The sequence below is a fragment of the Lucilia sericata genome, unplaced genomic scaffold (genome assembly GCF_015586225.1).
Source record: "Lucilia sericata isolate MDLA Ls3-8-SP2 unplaced genomic scaffold, ASM1558622v1 Contig000130F_arrow, whole genome shotgun sequence".
Classification (NCBI taxonomy): Eukaryota; Metazoa; Arthropoda; class Insecta; order Diptera; family Calliphoridae; genus Lucilia; species Lucilia sericata.
In genome coordinates, this window is record NW_023994162.1 from 360,869 (window position 1) to 374,621 (window position 13,753).

The following is a 13,753-nucleotide window of genomic DNA, read 5'->3' on the forward strand; positions in this document are numbered from 1 at the left end:
CCTGTGGTGACGATGTTAACAGGTTGAGGAGCTGTTGGCGGGACATTTGCTCGGAACTCTTGTTGCACATTCCTGGCGGTGATACTGCTGTAGTCAGGCGATGTAATCGTGCTATTTGAAATGGCCGATTCATTATGAAAGCCAGAACGTTCATGGGCCATTGTCATAAATTGCTGGACTGCTGGCGTAACGGACGACGTGGTAGTGGTTGTAGTAGCACTGGTACTGGCGATAGTATACGTCGGGTGCGAAGTGGAAACTACAGTTAATACCGTGGTCCTATTAACGTTCTCCATATTGGGAGTGTTTCTATTGTCAGCTTGCGAACGACTTCTAGCTGAGCGAGTTAAAACCATTCCTAGCAGACAGTACGCGGAATGACCAAATGATACAATCACAACTCACACCAAATGATAAAACGACAAAATTGATGATCTGTATAATAGACCGCTAGTAAAAAAATAACTATTTACCTCTATGATAAATATTAAGCAACCACTTTAAAAGAAATTCCTCTTTTCCAAAGGAAACAAAAAAATCAATTCTAAAGAAAGGAAGTAAAGATTCAAAAACTAAATCCAAAACGTTCGTAACGACAAAGCTAAAACGTTCCACAAAAAAACTCAAAATCCAAATCCAAAAGAACCAAAGATAAATCTTGAAATCTCAAATTAAATAAAATCTTACTATCGGCGGTGTATTTCAGGAAAGTAAAGTTTGCAGGTAATGTAAAAATGTATTATTGTTCGTAGATACGTCTCTAATTGTTTCTTTTCTAATTTGATTTCAGGAGATGCAGACATTAAATGAAATTTAAATGGGCAGAAAAAAAACATGGCATTAGTTTCCAACAGCTCCAGATTAGAGTGCAGCTAGAATTTTGGTTGGCTATCCTACAACTCCTAGGACTACTCTAATCCCTTTACTGAGGACCAAAACATACGTTTTTTTTTTTCACACAAATACCATTAGGATTATTGTTGAAAAGGGGGCTGGCCTTAGCTATTCTTTCTTCACCACTTGAGCATTCTCAGATTTGCTATGGAAAGCTATTCTGAGAGCCTCAAATTGTTTGGAAAGGATAGGCTGAAGAATCTATAATTCTGCATGACCATATTGTTCACACCACACGTCGCAACGCGAACTAGACTAAAATTGTCCTGTTGTCCGGGACTTACGTAAGTGTGTACAATATTGACCATGCACAATTATAGCTTCCCATCTATTGAAATGGAGAAAAGTAAAAACTAAATTTACTATTTCGTCCGACGACGTCGCAACAATTAGGGACTCTAGGTATGACCTAACAGGACTTACGTTGTCATGACTAAATAGGATAATAGATAAACTAATAAAAGATCAGGCTATGGACCTATTCGGGCCCCACGTTGGGCGCCATTTATGTAGTGTAGTGGTTGTATATGTTTGGTATGGTATAACCATACCAAAACAAAATAAAAGAAACTAGTGTTGCCAGAGTGGTAGCGGCGCTGGTATGCTCGCGTTCGCCGGGCTTGGAGCTCGCCGGATGGGGGTGGTTCTTGCTACCACTCTAGACACCTACACACACACATAAAAATCATACCAGCTAAAAGAAATAAACGAAATAAATATAAATGGGCACCGAGTAGGTTTCTGTCTGTCTCCCTGCTGAAACGTACCTACGACCTATAACGGCTGGCAGATGTTGTGCCAGTATAAACCCTCCCACTCGGGAGTGGATAACCCCGCCATGACATCCTAATATTAGGGATGTCCCAAAATTTTATCCTGCAAACATTCACCTTCCCTACTTACCGCCGCTTATGTTATTTAACCGATCATTTTAAATGATAACTAATTCGAAATTTTCAGTCAAACATTATAATAAGGTTTAGTTTTATTGAAACAAAATTACTCCAAACAATATTTAACAATACTAGGTTTTGATTTAAAATTTAGTTTAGATTTAGTTTTAATATTTTGAATTTAGATTTAGTTTTAGGTTAAGATTTAGGTTTTAAAATTTAGAATTTAAAATTTAAATTTAGATTTAGCTTTAGTTTAAGATTTAAGTTTTAAATTTATGTTTTAGAATTTAAAATTTAGATTTAGTTTTAGATTTTGATTTAGGTTTAAATTTATATTTTCAAATTTTACGTTTACGTTTTTTAAAAGTTCCTGATTTCGCTTGGGGATAAACGGGATTTGGCAATTATTTCGCTGCGGCAACTGACTGGTTTACTGGAGGCAATTACAGGTTGAGAAGAGTTCTTTTGGCGGAGAAGGCTTTCCTGTCCGTCCGTATTAAGGTCCGTTCGGGTAAACCAGGTAAGTAAACAAAATATTATCTATTTTTACCTTATTCCTTTAATTTATTTTCTTTATTTATTTTCAGGGAAACTACCTTTATTACCGGAAACCTAGGACTCAAACACCGAAAACTACTATAATTCTAGGCCAGAGCTCTACCCTAATGTTCGCGCACGCGTGGTTGAAATGAGGATTTCACGCGGGATGGCGGCGGTCAAGCAATACGAGGTAAGGATTCCTCAAGAATAAAGATATCTTGCCCTAACTAATAAAATTTTTTTTATATAAAGAAAAGGAATATTGTACGTCCGTCTTGTCGTCCAGGTAAAAACTATCACTTAGTCGGAAAACCAAAAACTGATACCAGAGCACCCCAGGCGTGGTGGTGCTGAAAAGCAGCTTCTCCCTCGTTGGATGGAGTCGTGTTGCAGTGGCTTGCAGGTTTGTTTATTTTTCTTTTATTTTTATATTTTAAAATTTAGTTTTAAGTTTAGCTTTAAGCTTAGCTTTAAGTTTAGCGTTAAGTTTAAATTCTTTAATAAAATTTATTTAGTTTAAAAAATCAAAAATTTAGTTTTTTTTTTTATGATGGCCACAGACTCCACCTTCTTCTTCTCTCCGAGCAAAAATCAAAAAGGACCGACATTTTTTCCTTTTGGCATCTAGAAACCTCGGTTACCAATATGGCTTCAACAAATTTTCAGCAATTTGTTTGCCTACATAAAATTTTTTCCTAAAGCTATTTGTTTTTGTTTTTATTCATCTTCTTCTTTCCAAAAAAAAAAAATCCCTTTTTCATTGTGTTGCCACCTGTTTAAGTTTCTTCTTCTTCTATTCAGTAGCTCTATTACAGGGTGCACACGACAAAATATACATAATTTTGTAAAACAATTTTTAAGGCACAGTTAAACTACATATTCATATTTAATAATTTTTCAATAAGGCAACTCTAGTTTATTTCGAGGGCCGTTATTTTAAAAATTACCTTAAAATTAATGTAAAAGATATACATATGTATTTTGTTAATAAAATCTAAATGTAAATGAAAATTCATATATTATATTATTCCTTTTTTTATTTTATGCATATTTATCCTTCACTTACTTAAATTATTTATTTTTTACAAATTTTACAAACTTCATTCCTCGACTACTACCAATTTTTGATACTACTCTTTTTTGCAACTACTCTCATCTGCTTTCGTATTCGCTACTACAGCGTCAAACAATATTTGTTTGGTGTGTAGTCAGCGTCAACACGATGGCACCAAAACATATTGCTGCCACGGTATACTTAACAAGGTACAAGCACTTGAGAGATTGTCAAATTTTGTTATATACAGTTTGACAAACGTGCGGTTTAAGCCAGTATACAAGTCTATGTATAAAAAATTGTAAACAGTGATCAGCTGTGCAAGTGATGTCACCTTGTATGCAGTCACCCTGATTGCTGTTTTACAAATCGTACCGAATTTGAAAATTTTGGTGATTTTTTAAATTTCGTAAGCATGTACCGAATTTCGTCGAAATCAAAATCCCAATTTTTGTTTCGAGATTTTATGAAATTACACCATACTTTAATTTGTATTATTTTGTCACAATTTAAAGTATTTAAATATCTTTAAGAAGTATTGTTATTGAGTAGTATGTAAGATTTCATATTTGGACCCAAGGGTTTTGGTTTGGCCCCAAGAGCTTGGTTTGAATTTGTAAAAAATCAATAAAGAAAATAGTGAAAATGTTCAGCAAAATATAGTAAAAGATTTCAAGCCGCCTTAAAGTAAAAAATTTTCGGCGGCGTTTCTGAAATTTATTCGACGGCTAAGTTTAGTCGGCTTGATGGCGAACCGACGCAGGTCTTTATAGTAGTTTACTAGCAGCGAGTGAAAAGTGAGTTCGGTTTTCAGTAATTTTTTTAAAGAAAAATTAAATAAATTTATTAAAATAATAATAAATTACAATAAAATTATTTGAATAATTGCATTAATTTCTTAATAAACTAGTAAATTGTTAAAAAATTTAGTAATTTTTATTACAATTATTGATTTGTTCTGAAAAGTGGTTGTGTAACCTTTGGCAAAACATACTGTTGGAGAAAAAACGTGAATATTTTAATAAATTAATAGTAAATTTAAAAGAATATATTAAAAATATAAAATTAAATTTTATATAAAGTTAGAAAACAAAATTTTTATTGATATTTCAATAAAAATAAAAAAATTGTAATTTGTCTGAAGTTTTTTTCTGCTAAAGGTTACATAACCTATTATTGTATTGAAAATGACAAGAGCCTGCGTCATTTCTTAACAATATTGGAAAATCTTGTATTAATTTGTTTAATGCTTTATTTTTTTAGATTTCTATCCACTATGGCTCTACGTGTTCTTAATATGGCTTTGCGTCGCCAATTGGCTCAATTGCCCCGCAATGCCCAAGTCGGCAGCGTAGCCTCTGTCCACACTTTGGACAAGATTGGCAAACGTGAAATCGTAGGCTATGGCTGGAACGGCACTGCCTGTTATGCCGATCGTGTCGATTATCCTATGCCTGCCATTCGTTTCCGTGAGGCCACCAATGAAATCAATGCTTTGCGCGAAAAGGAGAAGCAAGATTGGAAGAAATTGAGCATGGAGGAAAAGAAAGCCTTATACCGTGCCAGTTTCTGCCAAACTTTCGCCGAAATGAAGGCCGGTACCGGTGAATGGAAAATGCACTTGGGTATGGGTTTGATTTTCACCACCTTGGCTCTTTGGGTTGCCATTTTCATGAACACCTTTGGTAGGTTTTTTTGAAACAAGTCCTCTAGTAGTATCATCTATTTATAAATTAAATGTTCTTTATAGTCTACGATGAAATGCCCGTTACCTTCGATGAAGAGCACCAAAAGGCTCAATTGAAACGTATGTTGGATTTGGAAATGAACCCTGTCACTGGTATCTCCTCCAAATGGGACTACGAAAACAAGAGATGGAAGTAAATTATTCCAAATTGTTTTTACCAATTTGCTAGCAAATGGCTAAACAATATGTGTATTGTGTACTTTATATAAAACAAAAAATAATTTAAGTAACCAAAACCAACCAAAAAACAACAAAATCTGTTTTTCTTTCCCCTCCAGCAGCTGTTTCCTTATATAATTTAAGAGTAAAGCTTTAAAATATTTAGAACAATTTATGTTATGATGATCAAACTAATGCATGGTAGAAGAAAAACAAGGAAAATAGAAAATCTAACTAAAAATAATGTGATTTTTTTCTTTTTTTATTAAAACTAAAGTCATAAACAAGATATTTAATAGTAATGTTTTCATATCTTCAAAGATAAAATTGGAAATCACATTAAAACAACGAAAAGCTCCCTCTATTTGTCAAAAATATTGTTAAAACTGTTACACCTCTGGCAACATTGTTTGAAAATCCTGATGTACAACTAACAAACAGTTTGCTAGTAAAACTTTCCACTCCAACAAGTATTTCCATGTAAACTTAAAGACTAGATAGCACCTTTCTAGTCTAGACTCACTCTGTATGGAAAGCAAAAACGTATTTTTATTACCCCTCTCAAAACTTACCTTACATCAAATCCGAAGAAATACACCCAGGCCTCTGTCGGACCTGTTGTGCTCTCCTTAATCAGAGCCTCAGGTGGGAATCGAACCCACCATCTCCGGTAAAGCATATTAGAGCACCAACCACTAGTCTGGTCTTTAGTCTAGTCTATAGTCTAGTCTATAGTCTAGTCTATAGACTAGTCTATAGTCTAGTCTATAGTCTAGTCTATAGTGTAGTCTATAGTCTAGTCTATAGTCTAGTCTATAGTCTAGTCTATAGTCTAGTCTATAGTCTAGTCTATAGTCTAGTCTATAGTCTAGTCTATAGTCTAGTCTATAGTCTAGTCTATAGTCTAGTCTATAGTCTAGTCTATAGTCTAGTCTATAGTCTAGTCTATAGTCTAGTCTATAGTCTAGTCTATAGTCTAGTCTATAGTCTAGTCTATAGTCTAGTCTATAGTCTAGTCTAGTCTATAGTCTAGTCTATAGTCTAGTCTATAGTCTAGTCTATAGTCTAGTCTATAGTCTAGTCTATAGTCTAGTCTATAGTCTAGTCTATAGTCTAGTCTAGTCTATAGTCTAGTCTATAGTCTAGTCTATAGTCTAGTCTATAGTCTAGTCTATAGTCTAGTCTATAGTCTAGTCTATAGTCTAGTCTATAGTCTAGTCTATAGTCTAGTCTATAGTCTAGTCTATAGTCTTGTCTATAGTCTAGTCTATAGTCTAGTCTATAGTCTAGTCTATAGTCTAGTCTATAGTCTAGTCTATAGTCTAGTCTATAGTCTAGTCTATAGTCTAGTTTATAGTCTAGTCTATAGTCTAGTCTATAGTCTAGTCTATAGTCTAGTCTATAGTCTAGTCTATAGTCTAGTCTATAGTCTAGTCTATAGTCTAGTCTATAGTCTAGTCTATAGTCTAGTCTATAGTCTAGTCTATAGTCTAATCTATAGTTTAGTCTATAGTCTAGTCTATAGTCTATTCTATAGTCTAGTCTAGTCTATAGTCTAGTCTATAGTCTAGTGTATAATCTAGTCTATAGTCTAGTCTATAGTCTAGTCTATACTCTAGTCTATAGTCTGTAAAATTGCTAATATTTTAAACAAAAACAAATTTTATTTTTTAATATATAGTACGAAACAACCCTGCTAACAAAAAGAGTATTTTTTTAGGTTCTCTTTAAATGAGTGAGAAAATTTTTGTTACATTCGCTTTGTTATTTACACACCCTCTTTGGTATTTAGAATAAAAGTTTTTGATTTCGCGTGTTCTATTGTTGTTCGTTCTCCACTAAAATTGTGTCATAAATTTTTTTTGTAAATAATTGTTAAATTTGCCGTAGTAAAAAGGTTTTAAATGAAACAATTACTTTTTTAATAAATAAAGTTTTAATTGTGTTTATTAAATTTTAGTTCAAAGTGTTGGAAGGTGCAATATTTTCTCGTTTTTTTGGTTGAAAATTGTGCTTAAAACAATTCCATCACAATGGGGCGCAAGCAGGGATGCGTCATTAAAACCTCAGCTACGCCAACAAAAACTACAAAAAAGGTAATCAAAAAGAAAGGAAAAATAAGTAAAATAGACCAACCAACATGGTGTGATATTAAAATAAAAGATTTTATATGTGTATTGTGCATTATTATTTGTTTTTGTTTATAAATAATTAGATAATGTTATCGCACGGTAGAATGAATGCACTTTTGATACTGTAATAATTTATTATGTTTCTTATCAATTATTTTCTTGTCATTCCCTCCACAGGTTCTCTCGCACGATGAGTTTATGAAACGTATAAATAAAACTTTATATTTCGGCAATGATTTCCTTGATAGCGATGATGACAACGATAACGTGGGGCCTGCCTTGGAAATGTCTAAACCCTTGGCGGAATATGCCTCTGAACTGTTTAGTGAAAGTCATCGTGGTTATACGTTGAATCGTCTAAGTTGTGTGGAGGCTTCTAGTTTACAAACCGCCACACCGGCCACTTTGATTATGGCCTTAATCTATTTGGATCGTTTGAATGTTACCGATCCCGGTTATGTTAGACGTATAACTCCGCAGGAATTGTTTATTGTTTCTATGGTGAGAGGGTGGGCTAGGGATTTTGTTGTTATTTCAAAACAACCTGTTGATTTTTTCGCTTATTTGTTGCTTTTAGATGATTTCCACTAAATTCTATGTTGGCTATGATGAGGAAATTTATATGTCTGATTGGGCAGAATACGGTAACATATCGGAGGATAAATTAAAGCAATTGGAGTTAAATTTCTTATGCGCAATTGTAAGTATTTGAAGAAGAATGAGAGTTCAGTCTAATCTCTTTATTGTCCGGTCTTTTGTCTATTCTATGGACCAGTTAATAATAAAGTTCAGTATATAGTCTGGTTTATAGCCCAGTCTACAATCTAGGCTTCAGTCTTCTCTGTAGACTATAGATTAGTCTATTGACTAGACTATAGACTAACTAGACTATAGACTAGACTATAGACTAGACTATAGACTAGACTATAGACTAGACTATAGACTAGACTATAGACTAGACTATAGACTAGACTATAGACTAGACTATAGACTAGACTAGAGACTAGACTAGAGACTAGAGACTATAGACTATAGACTAGACTAGACTATAGATTAGACTAGACTATAGACTAGACTAGACTATAGACTAGACTATAGACTAGACTATAGACTAGACTAGACTATAGACTAGACTAGACTATAGACTAGACTATAGACTAGACTATAGACTAGACTATAGACTAGACTATAGACTAGACTATAGACTAGACTATAGACTAGACTATAGACTAGACTATAGACTAGACTATAGACTAGACTAGACTAGACTATAGACTAGACTATAGACTAGACTATAGACTAGACTATAGACTAGACTATAGACTAGACTATAGACTAGACTATAGACTAGACTATAGACTAGACTATAGACTAGACTAGACTATAGACTAGACTATAGACTAAACTATAGAATAGACTATAGACTAGACTATAGACTAGACTATAGACTAGACTATAGACTAGACTATAGACTAGACTATAGACTAGACTATAACTAGACTATAGACTAGACTATAGACTAGACTATAGACTAGACTATAGACTAGACTATAGACTAGACTATAGACTAGACTATAGACTAGACTATAGACTAGACTATAGACTAGACTATAGACTAGACTATAGACTAGACTATAGACTAGACTATAGACTAGACTATAGACTAGACTATAGACTAGACTATAGACTAGACTATAGACTAGGCTATAGACTATAGACTATAGACTAGACTAGACTATAGATTAGACTAGACTATAGACTAGACTATAGACTAGACTAGACTATAGACTAGACTATAGACTAGACTATAGACTAGACTAGACTAGACTATAGACTAGACTATAGACTAGACTATAGACTAGACTATAGACTAGACTATAGACTAGACTATAGACTAGACTATAGACTAGACTATAGACTAGACTATAGACTAGACTATAGACTAGACTATAGACTAGACTATAGTCTAGACTATAGACTAGACTATAGACTAGACTATAGACTAGACTATAGACTAGACTATAGACTAGACTATAGTCTAGACTATAGACTAGACTATAGACTAGACTATAGACTAGACTATAGACTAGACTATAGACTAGACTATAGACTAGGCTATGGACTAGACTATAGACTAGACTATAGACTAGACTATAGACTACACTATAGACTAGACTATAGACTACACTATAGACTAGACTATAGACTAGACTATAGGCTCGACTATACACTAGACTATAGACTAGACTATAGGCTCGACTATAGACTAGACTATAGACTAGACTATAGACTAGACTATAGACTAGACTATAGACTAGACTATAGACTAGACTATAGACTAGACTATAGACTAGACTATAGACTAGACTATAGACTAGACTATAGACTAGACTATAGACGACTATAGACTAGACTATAGACTAGACTATAGACTAGACTATAGACTAGACTATAGACTAGACTATAGACTAGACTATAGACTAGACTATAGACTAGACTATAGACTAGACTATAGACTAGACTATAGACTAGACTATAGACTAGACTATAGACAGACTATAGACTAGACTATAGACTAGACTATAGACTAGACTATAGACTAGACTATAGACTAGACTATAGACTAGACTATAGACTAGACTATAGACTAGACTGTAGACTAGACTATAGACTAGACTATAGACTAGACTATAGACTAGACTATAGACTAGACTATAGACTAGACTATAGACTAGACTATAGACTAGACTATAGACTAGACTATAGACTAGACTATAGACTAGGCTATAGACTATACTATAGACTAGACTATAGACTAGACTATAGACTAGACTATAGACTAGACTATAGACTAGACTATAGACTAGACTATAGACTAGACTATAGACTAGACTATAGACTAGACTATAGACTAGACTATAGACTAGACTATAGACTAGACTATAGACTAGACTATAGACTAGACTATAGACTAGACTATAGACTAGACTATAGACTAGACTATAGACTAGACTATAGACTAGACTATAGACTAGACTATAGACTAGACTATAGACTAGACTATAGACTAGACTATAGACTAGACTATAGACTAGACTATAGACTAGACTATAGGCTCGACTAGAGACTAGACTATAGACTAGACTATAGACTAGACTATAGACTAGACTATAGACTAGACTATAGACTAGACTATAGACTAGACTATAGACTAGACTATAGGCTCGACTAGAGACTAGACTATAGACTAGACTATAGACTAGACTATAGACTAGACTATAGACTAGACTATAGACTAGACTATAGGCTAGACTATAGACTAGACTATAGACTTGACTATAGACTAGACTATAGACTATACTATAGACTATACTATAGACAAGCCTATTGACTTGACTATAGACTAGACTATAGACGAGACTATTTACTAGACTATAGCCTAGATTAGACTATTGATTAGACTATTGACTAGACTAGACTAGACTATAGACTAGACTATAGACTGGACTATTAACTAGACTATAGACGAGACTATGGTTTAAACAAGACTATAATCTTGATTATTTCTTCCTTCAGGATTGGAACATCTACATATCGAACGAACAATTTTTCGAAAAACTTACCAGTATTGAGAAAACTTTGGCACGAAGACAGGGTCTACGTCGTGGTTGGTTAACTTACAGTGAACTCATACAAATGTTGCCCTCATTCACATTGGCCAAATTTTTACTCAATAACATAACCGTTATAGCAGTCAGTTATGCTGCCAGTGTTATAACCATAGCAGGAGCACTATTTTTGGCAGCACAAATTCCTGGTACATCGTTGCATCGTCAACGTACATCGCAAATAACAACGAATAACACGGATTTACTTACTGAAACCGATGTAATGGATGCTGGTGTTAAGCTAAATGGTTCTACTCCCCTCACAACTACATCACACGTGGATATTATGCAACAGCACAATCATACCCAAAATTTGGCATTAAATGTCGAAGATGAATTGCTCAAACTGGAAAGACAGTATCGTGAAGAAGCTTTGCGTGATAGTCTTCAACAAAAGAATAATGAAATAAATACAGAATCCCGTCTTACATTGCCGCAACAAATGCTAATGGCTAAAATTAATGTCAATCAAAAGTGTGCTAAACATGGTCAACAATATCAGCAACAGGGTCAATGGTTTGCTCATAAGGAAGAGTATAGTGATTATGGTAAAATGTCGCTAGAAGACATTAATGAACTCTATCGTCAACCATTACTAATGACAACCCGCTCGGACTATAGGACTAATGAAATCTGTGCTGGTTTCAAACCGGAGACGCAACATTTTAACTCTTATGACAATTCTACTGTGGTAGGTTTACTCTGGCACTTTTTGGCTGATACTGTTCAACATACAAGTTTTATGCGTTTGCCTTTTGTTTGGCTAAAATTTATGTAAACTTGATGACAAAAGGCAAAGCAGCGGACAAATGAGGGGATTTCTAAAAGCCTTATAAGCCGCATTATATATGAAAAGTTTTTTTTTTCGAAATATCTTTTAAAATTTAACTTTTATTTCTTTTCCTTAACCACTTTTATCTTTTTATATTTAAACAAATCTTTACTAAATTAACGTTTGCTGAAACGTGAGAAATATGCAAATATAATTTGCATATAAATAGAACTAACTAACAAAAAATTAACATATTTATAATATTTAACAAAATATATTATATATTTTTTGAGCATACATATTTATGTAAATGTAGTTTTTATTTAGAAATTGAAAGAATTATTGAAATTTTATTCAACAAATTATTGAGTTAATTTATAACAAAAATTATGTTAACTTTAGTTAACTTTATATTTAAGACTTAGTACTAATGTATTTATGTTGATTTTCTATAGTCTAACCTATAATCTAATATTTGTATAATATGGTCTATAATCTAACCTTTACACTAATATATAGCCTAGTGTATAGTTAATCTAAAATCTAGACTATTGTATAATCTATAGTGTAGGCTATAGCCTTCTATACAGTATAGTCTATATTATAGTCTGCTGTATTGTTTCTAGTCTATATTCTAGGCAATATTTTATTATACAGTCAGACTCTGGAGTAGTATGTAGTCTACACTACAATTTAGTCTATAATCGTGGAGTCTAATTTATAGTCTAGTCGATAGTATAGTCTATAGTCTAATCTATAGTCTAGTCTATAGTCTAGTCTATAGTCTAGTCTATAGTCTAGTCTATAGTCTAGTCTATAGTCTAGTCTATAGTCTAGTCTATAGTCTAGTCTATAGTCTAGTCTATAGTCTAGTCTATAGTCTAGTCTATAGTCTAGTCTATAGTCTAGTCTATAGTTTAGTCTATAGTCTAGTCTGTAGTCTAGTCTATAGTCTAGTCTATAATCTAGTCTATAGTCTAGTCTATAGTCTAGTCTATAGTCTAGTCTATAGTCTAGTCTATAGTCTAGTCTATAATCTAGTCTATAGTCTAGTCTATAGTCTAGTCTATAGTCTAGTCTATAGTCTAGTCTATAGTCTAGTCTATAGTCTAGTCTATTGTCTAGTCTATAGTCTAGTCTATAGTCTAGTCTATAGTCTAGTCTATAGTCTAGTCTATAGTCTAGTCTATAGTCTAGTCTATATTTTAGTCTATAGTCTAGTCTATAGTCTAGTCTAGTCTATAGTCTAGTCTAGTCTGTAGTCTAGTCTAGTCTATAGTCTAGTCTAGTCTGTAGTCTAGTCTAGTCTATAGTCTAGTCTAGTCTATAGTCTAGTCTAGTCTATAGTCTACTCTATAGTCTAGTCTATAGTCTAGTCTATAGTCTAGTATATAGTCTAGTCTATAGTCTACTCTATAGTCTAGTCTATAGTCTAGTCTATAGTCTAGTATATAGTCTAGTCTATAGTCTAGTCTATAGTCTATTCTAGTCTAATCTATAGTCTAGTCTATAGTCTAGTCTATAGTCTAGTCTAGTCTATAGTCTAGTCTAGTCTAGTCTATAGTCTAGTCTATAGTCTAGTCTAGTCTATAGTCTAGTCTATAGTCTAGTCTATAGTCTAGTCTATAGTCTAGTCTATAGTCTAGTCTATAGTCTAGTCTATAGTCTAGTCTATAGTCTAGTCTATAGTCTAGTCTATAGTCTAGTCTATAGTCTAGTCTATAGTCTAGTCTATAGTCTAGTCTATAGTCTAGTCTATAGTCTAGTCTATAGTCTAGTCTATAGTCTAGTCTATAGTCTAGTCTATAGTCTAGTCTATAGTCTAGTCTATAGTCTAGTCTATAGTCTAGTCTATAGTCTAGTCTATAGTCTAGTCTATAGTCTAGTCTAT

At 33.4% G+C, this 13,753-nt stretch overlaps 2 protein-coding genes across 3 annotated transcripts; both read left to right on the forward strand.

Moving 5' to 3' along the window:
• The first annotated feature begins 4,048 nt into the window (after positions 1-4,048).
• On the forward strand, positions 4,049-5,534 carry LOC119600961. 2 transcript variants are annotated; one of them, XM_037951566.1, is made up of 3 exons: positions 4,049-4,181; positions 4,648-5,069; positions 5,135-5,531. In XM_037951566.1, exons 2-3 carry the CDS (start codon positions 4,661-4,663, stop codon positions 5,266-5,268), a joined length of 543 nt encoding a protein of 180 aa, XP_037807494.1. In that variant the 5' UTR covers positions 4,049-4,181; positions 4,648-4,660; the 3' UTR covers positions 5,269-5,531. The 2 variants fall into 2 exon arrangements, with proteins under 2 accessions (XP_037807494.1, XP_037807495.1); XM_037951567.1 differs by lacking the exon at positions 4,049-4,181 and adding an exon at positions 4,197-4,293 and having other exon boundaries at positions 5,135-5,534.
• A 1,521-nt stretch (positions 5,535-7,055) lies between these two features.
• On the forward strand, positions 7,056-12,163 carry LOC119600960. Its single transcript, XM_037951564.1, has 5 exons — positions 7,056-7,187; positions 7,251-7,386; positions 7,600-7,923; positions 8,000-8,122; positions 10,999-12,163. Exons 2-5 carry the CDS (start codon positions 7,324-7,326, stop codon positions 11,866-11,868), a joined length of 1,380 nt encoding a protein of 459 aa, XP_037807492.1. The 5' UTR covers positions 7,056-7,187; positions 7,251-7,323; the 3' UTR covers positions 11,869-12,163.
• Positions 12,164-13,753: the final 1,590 nt, after the last annotated feature.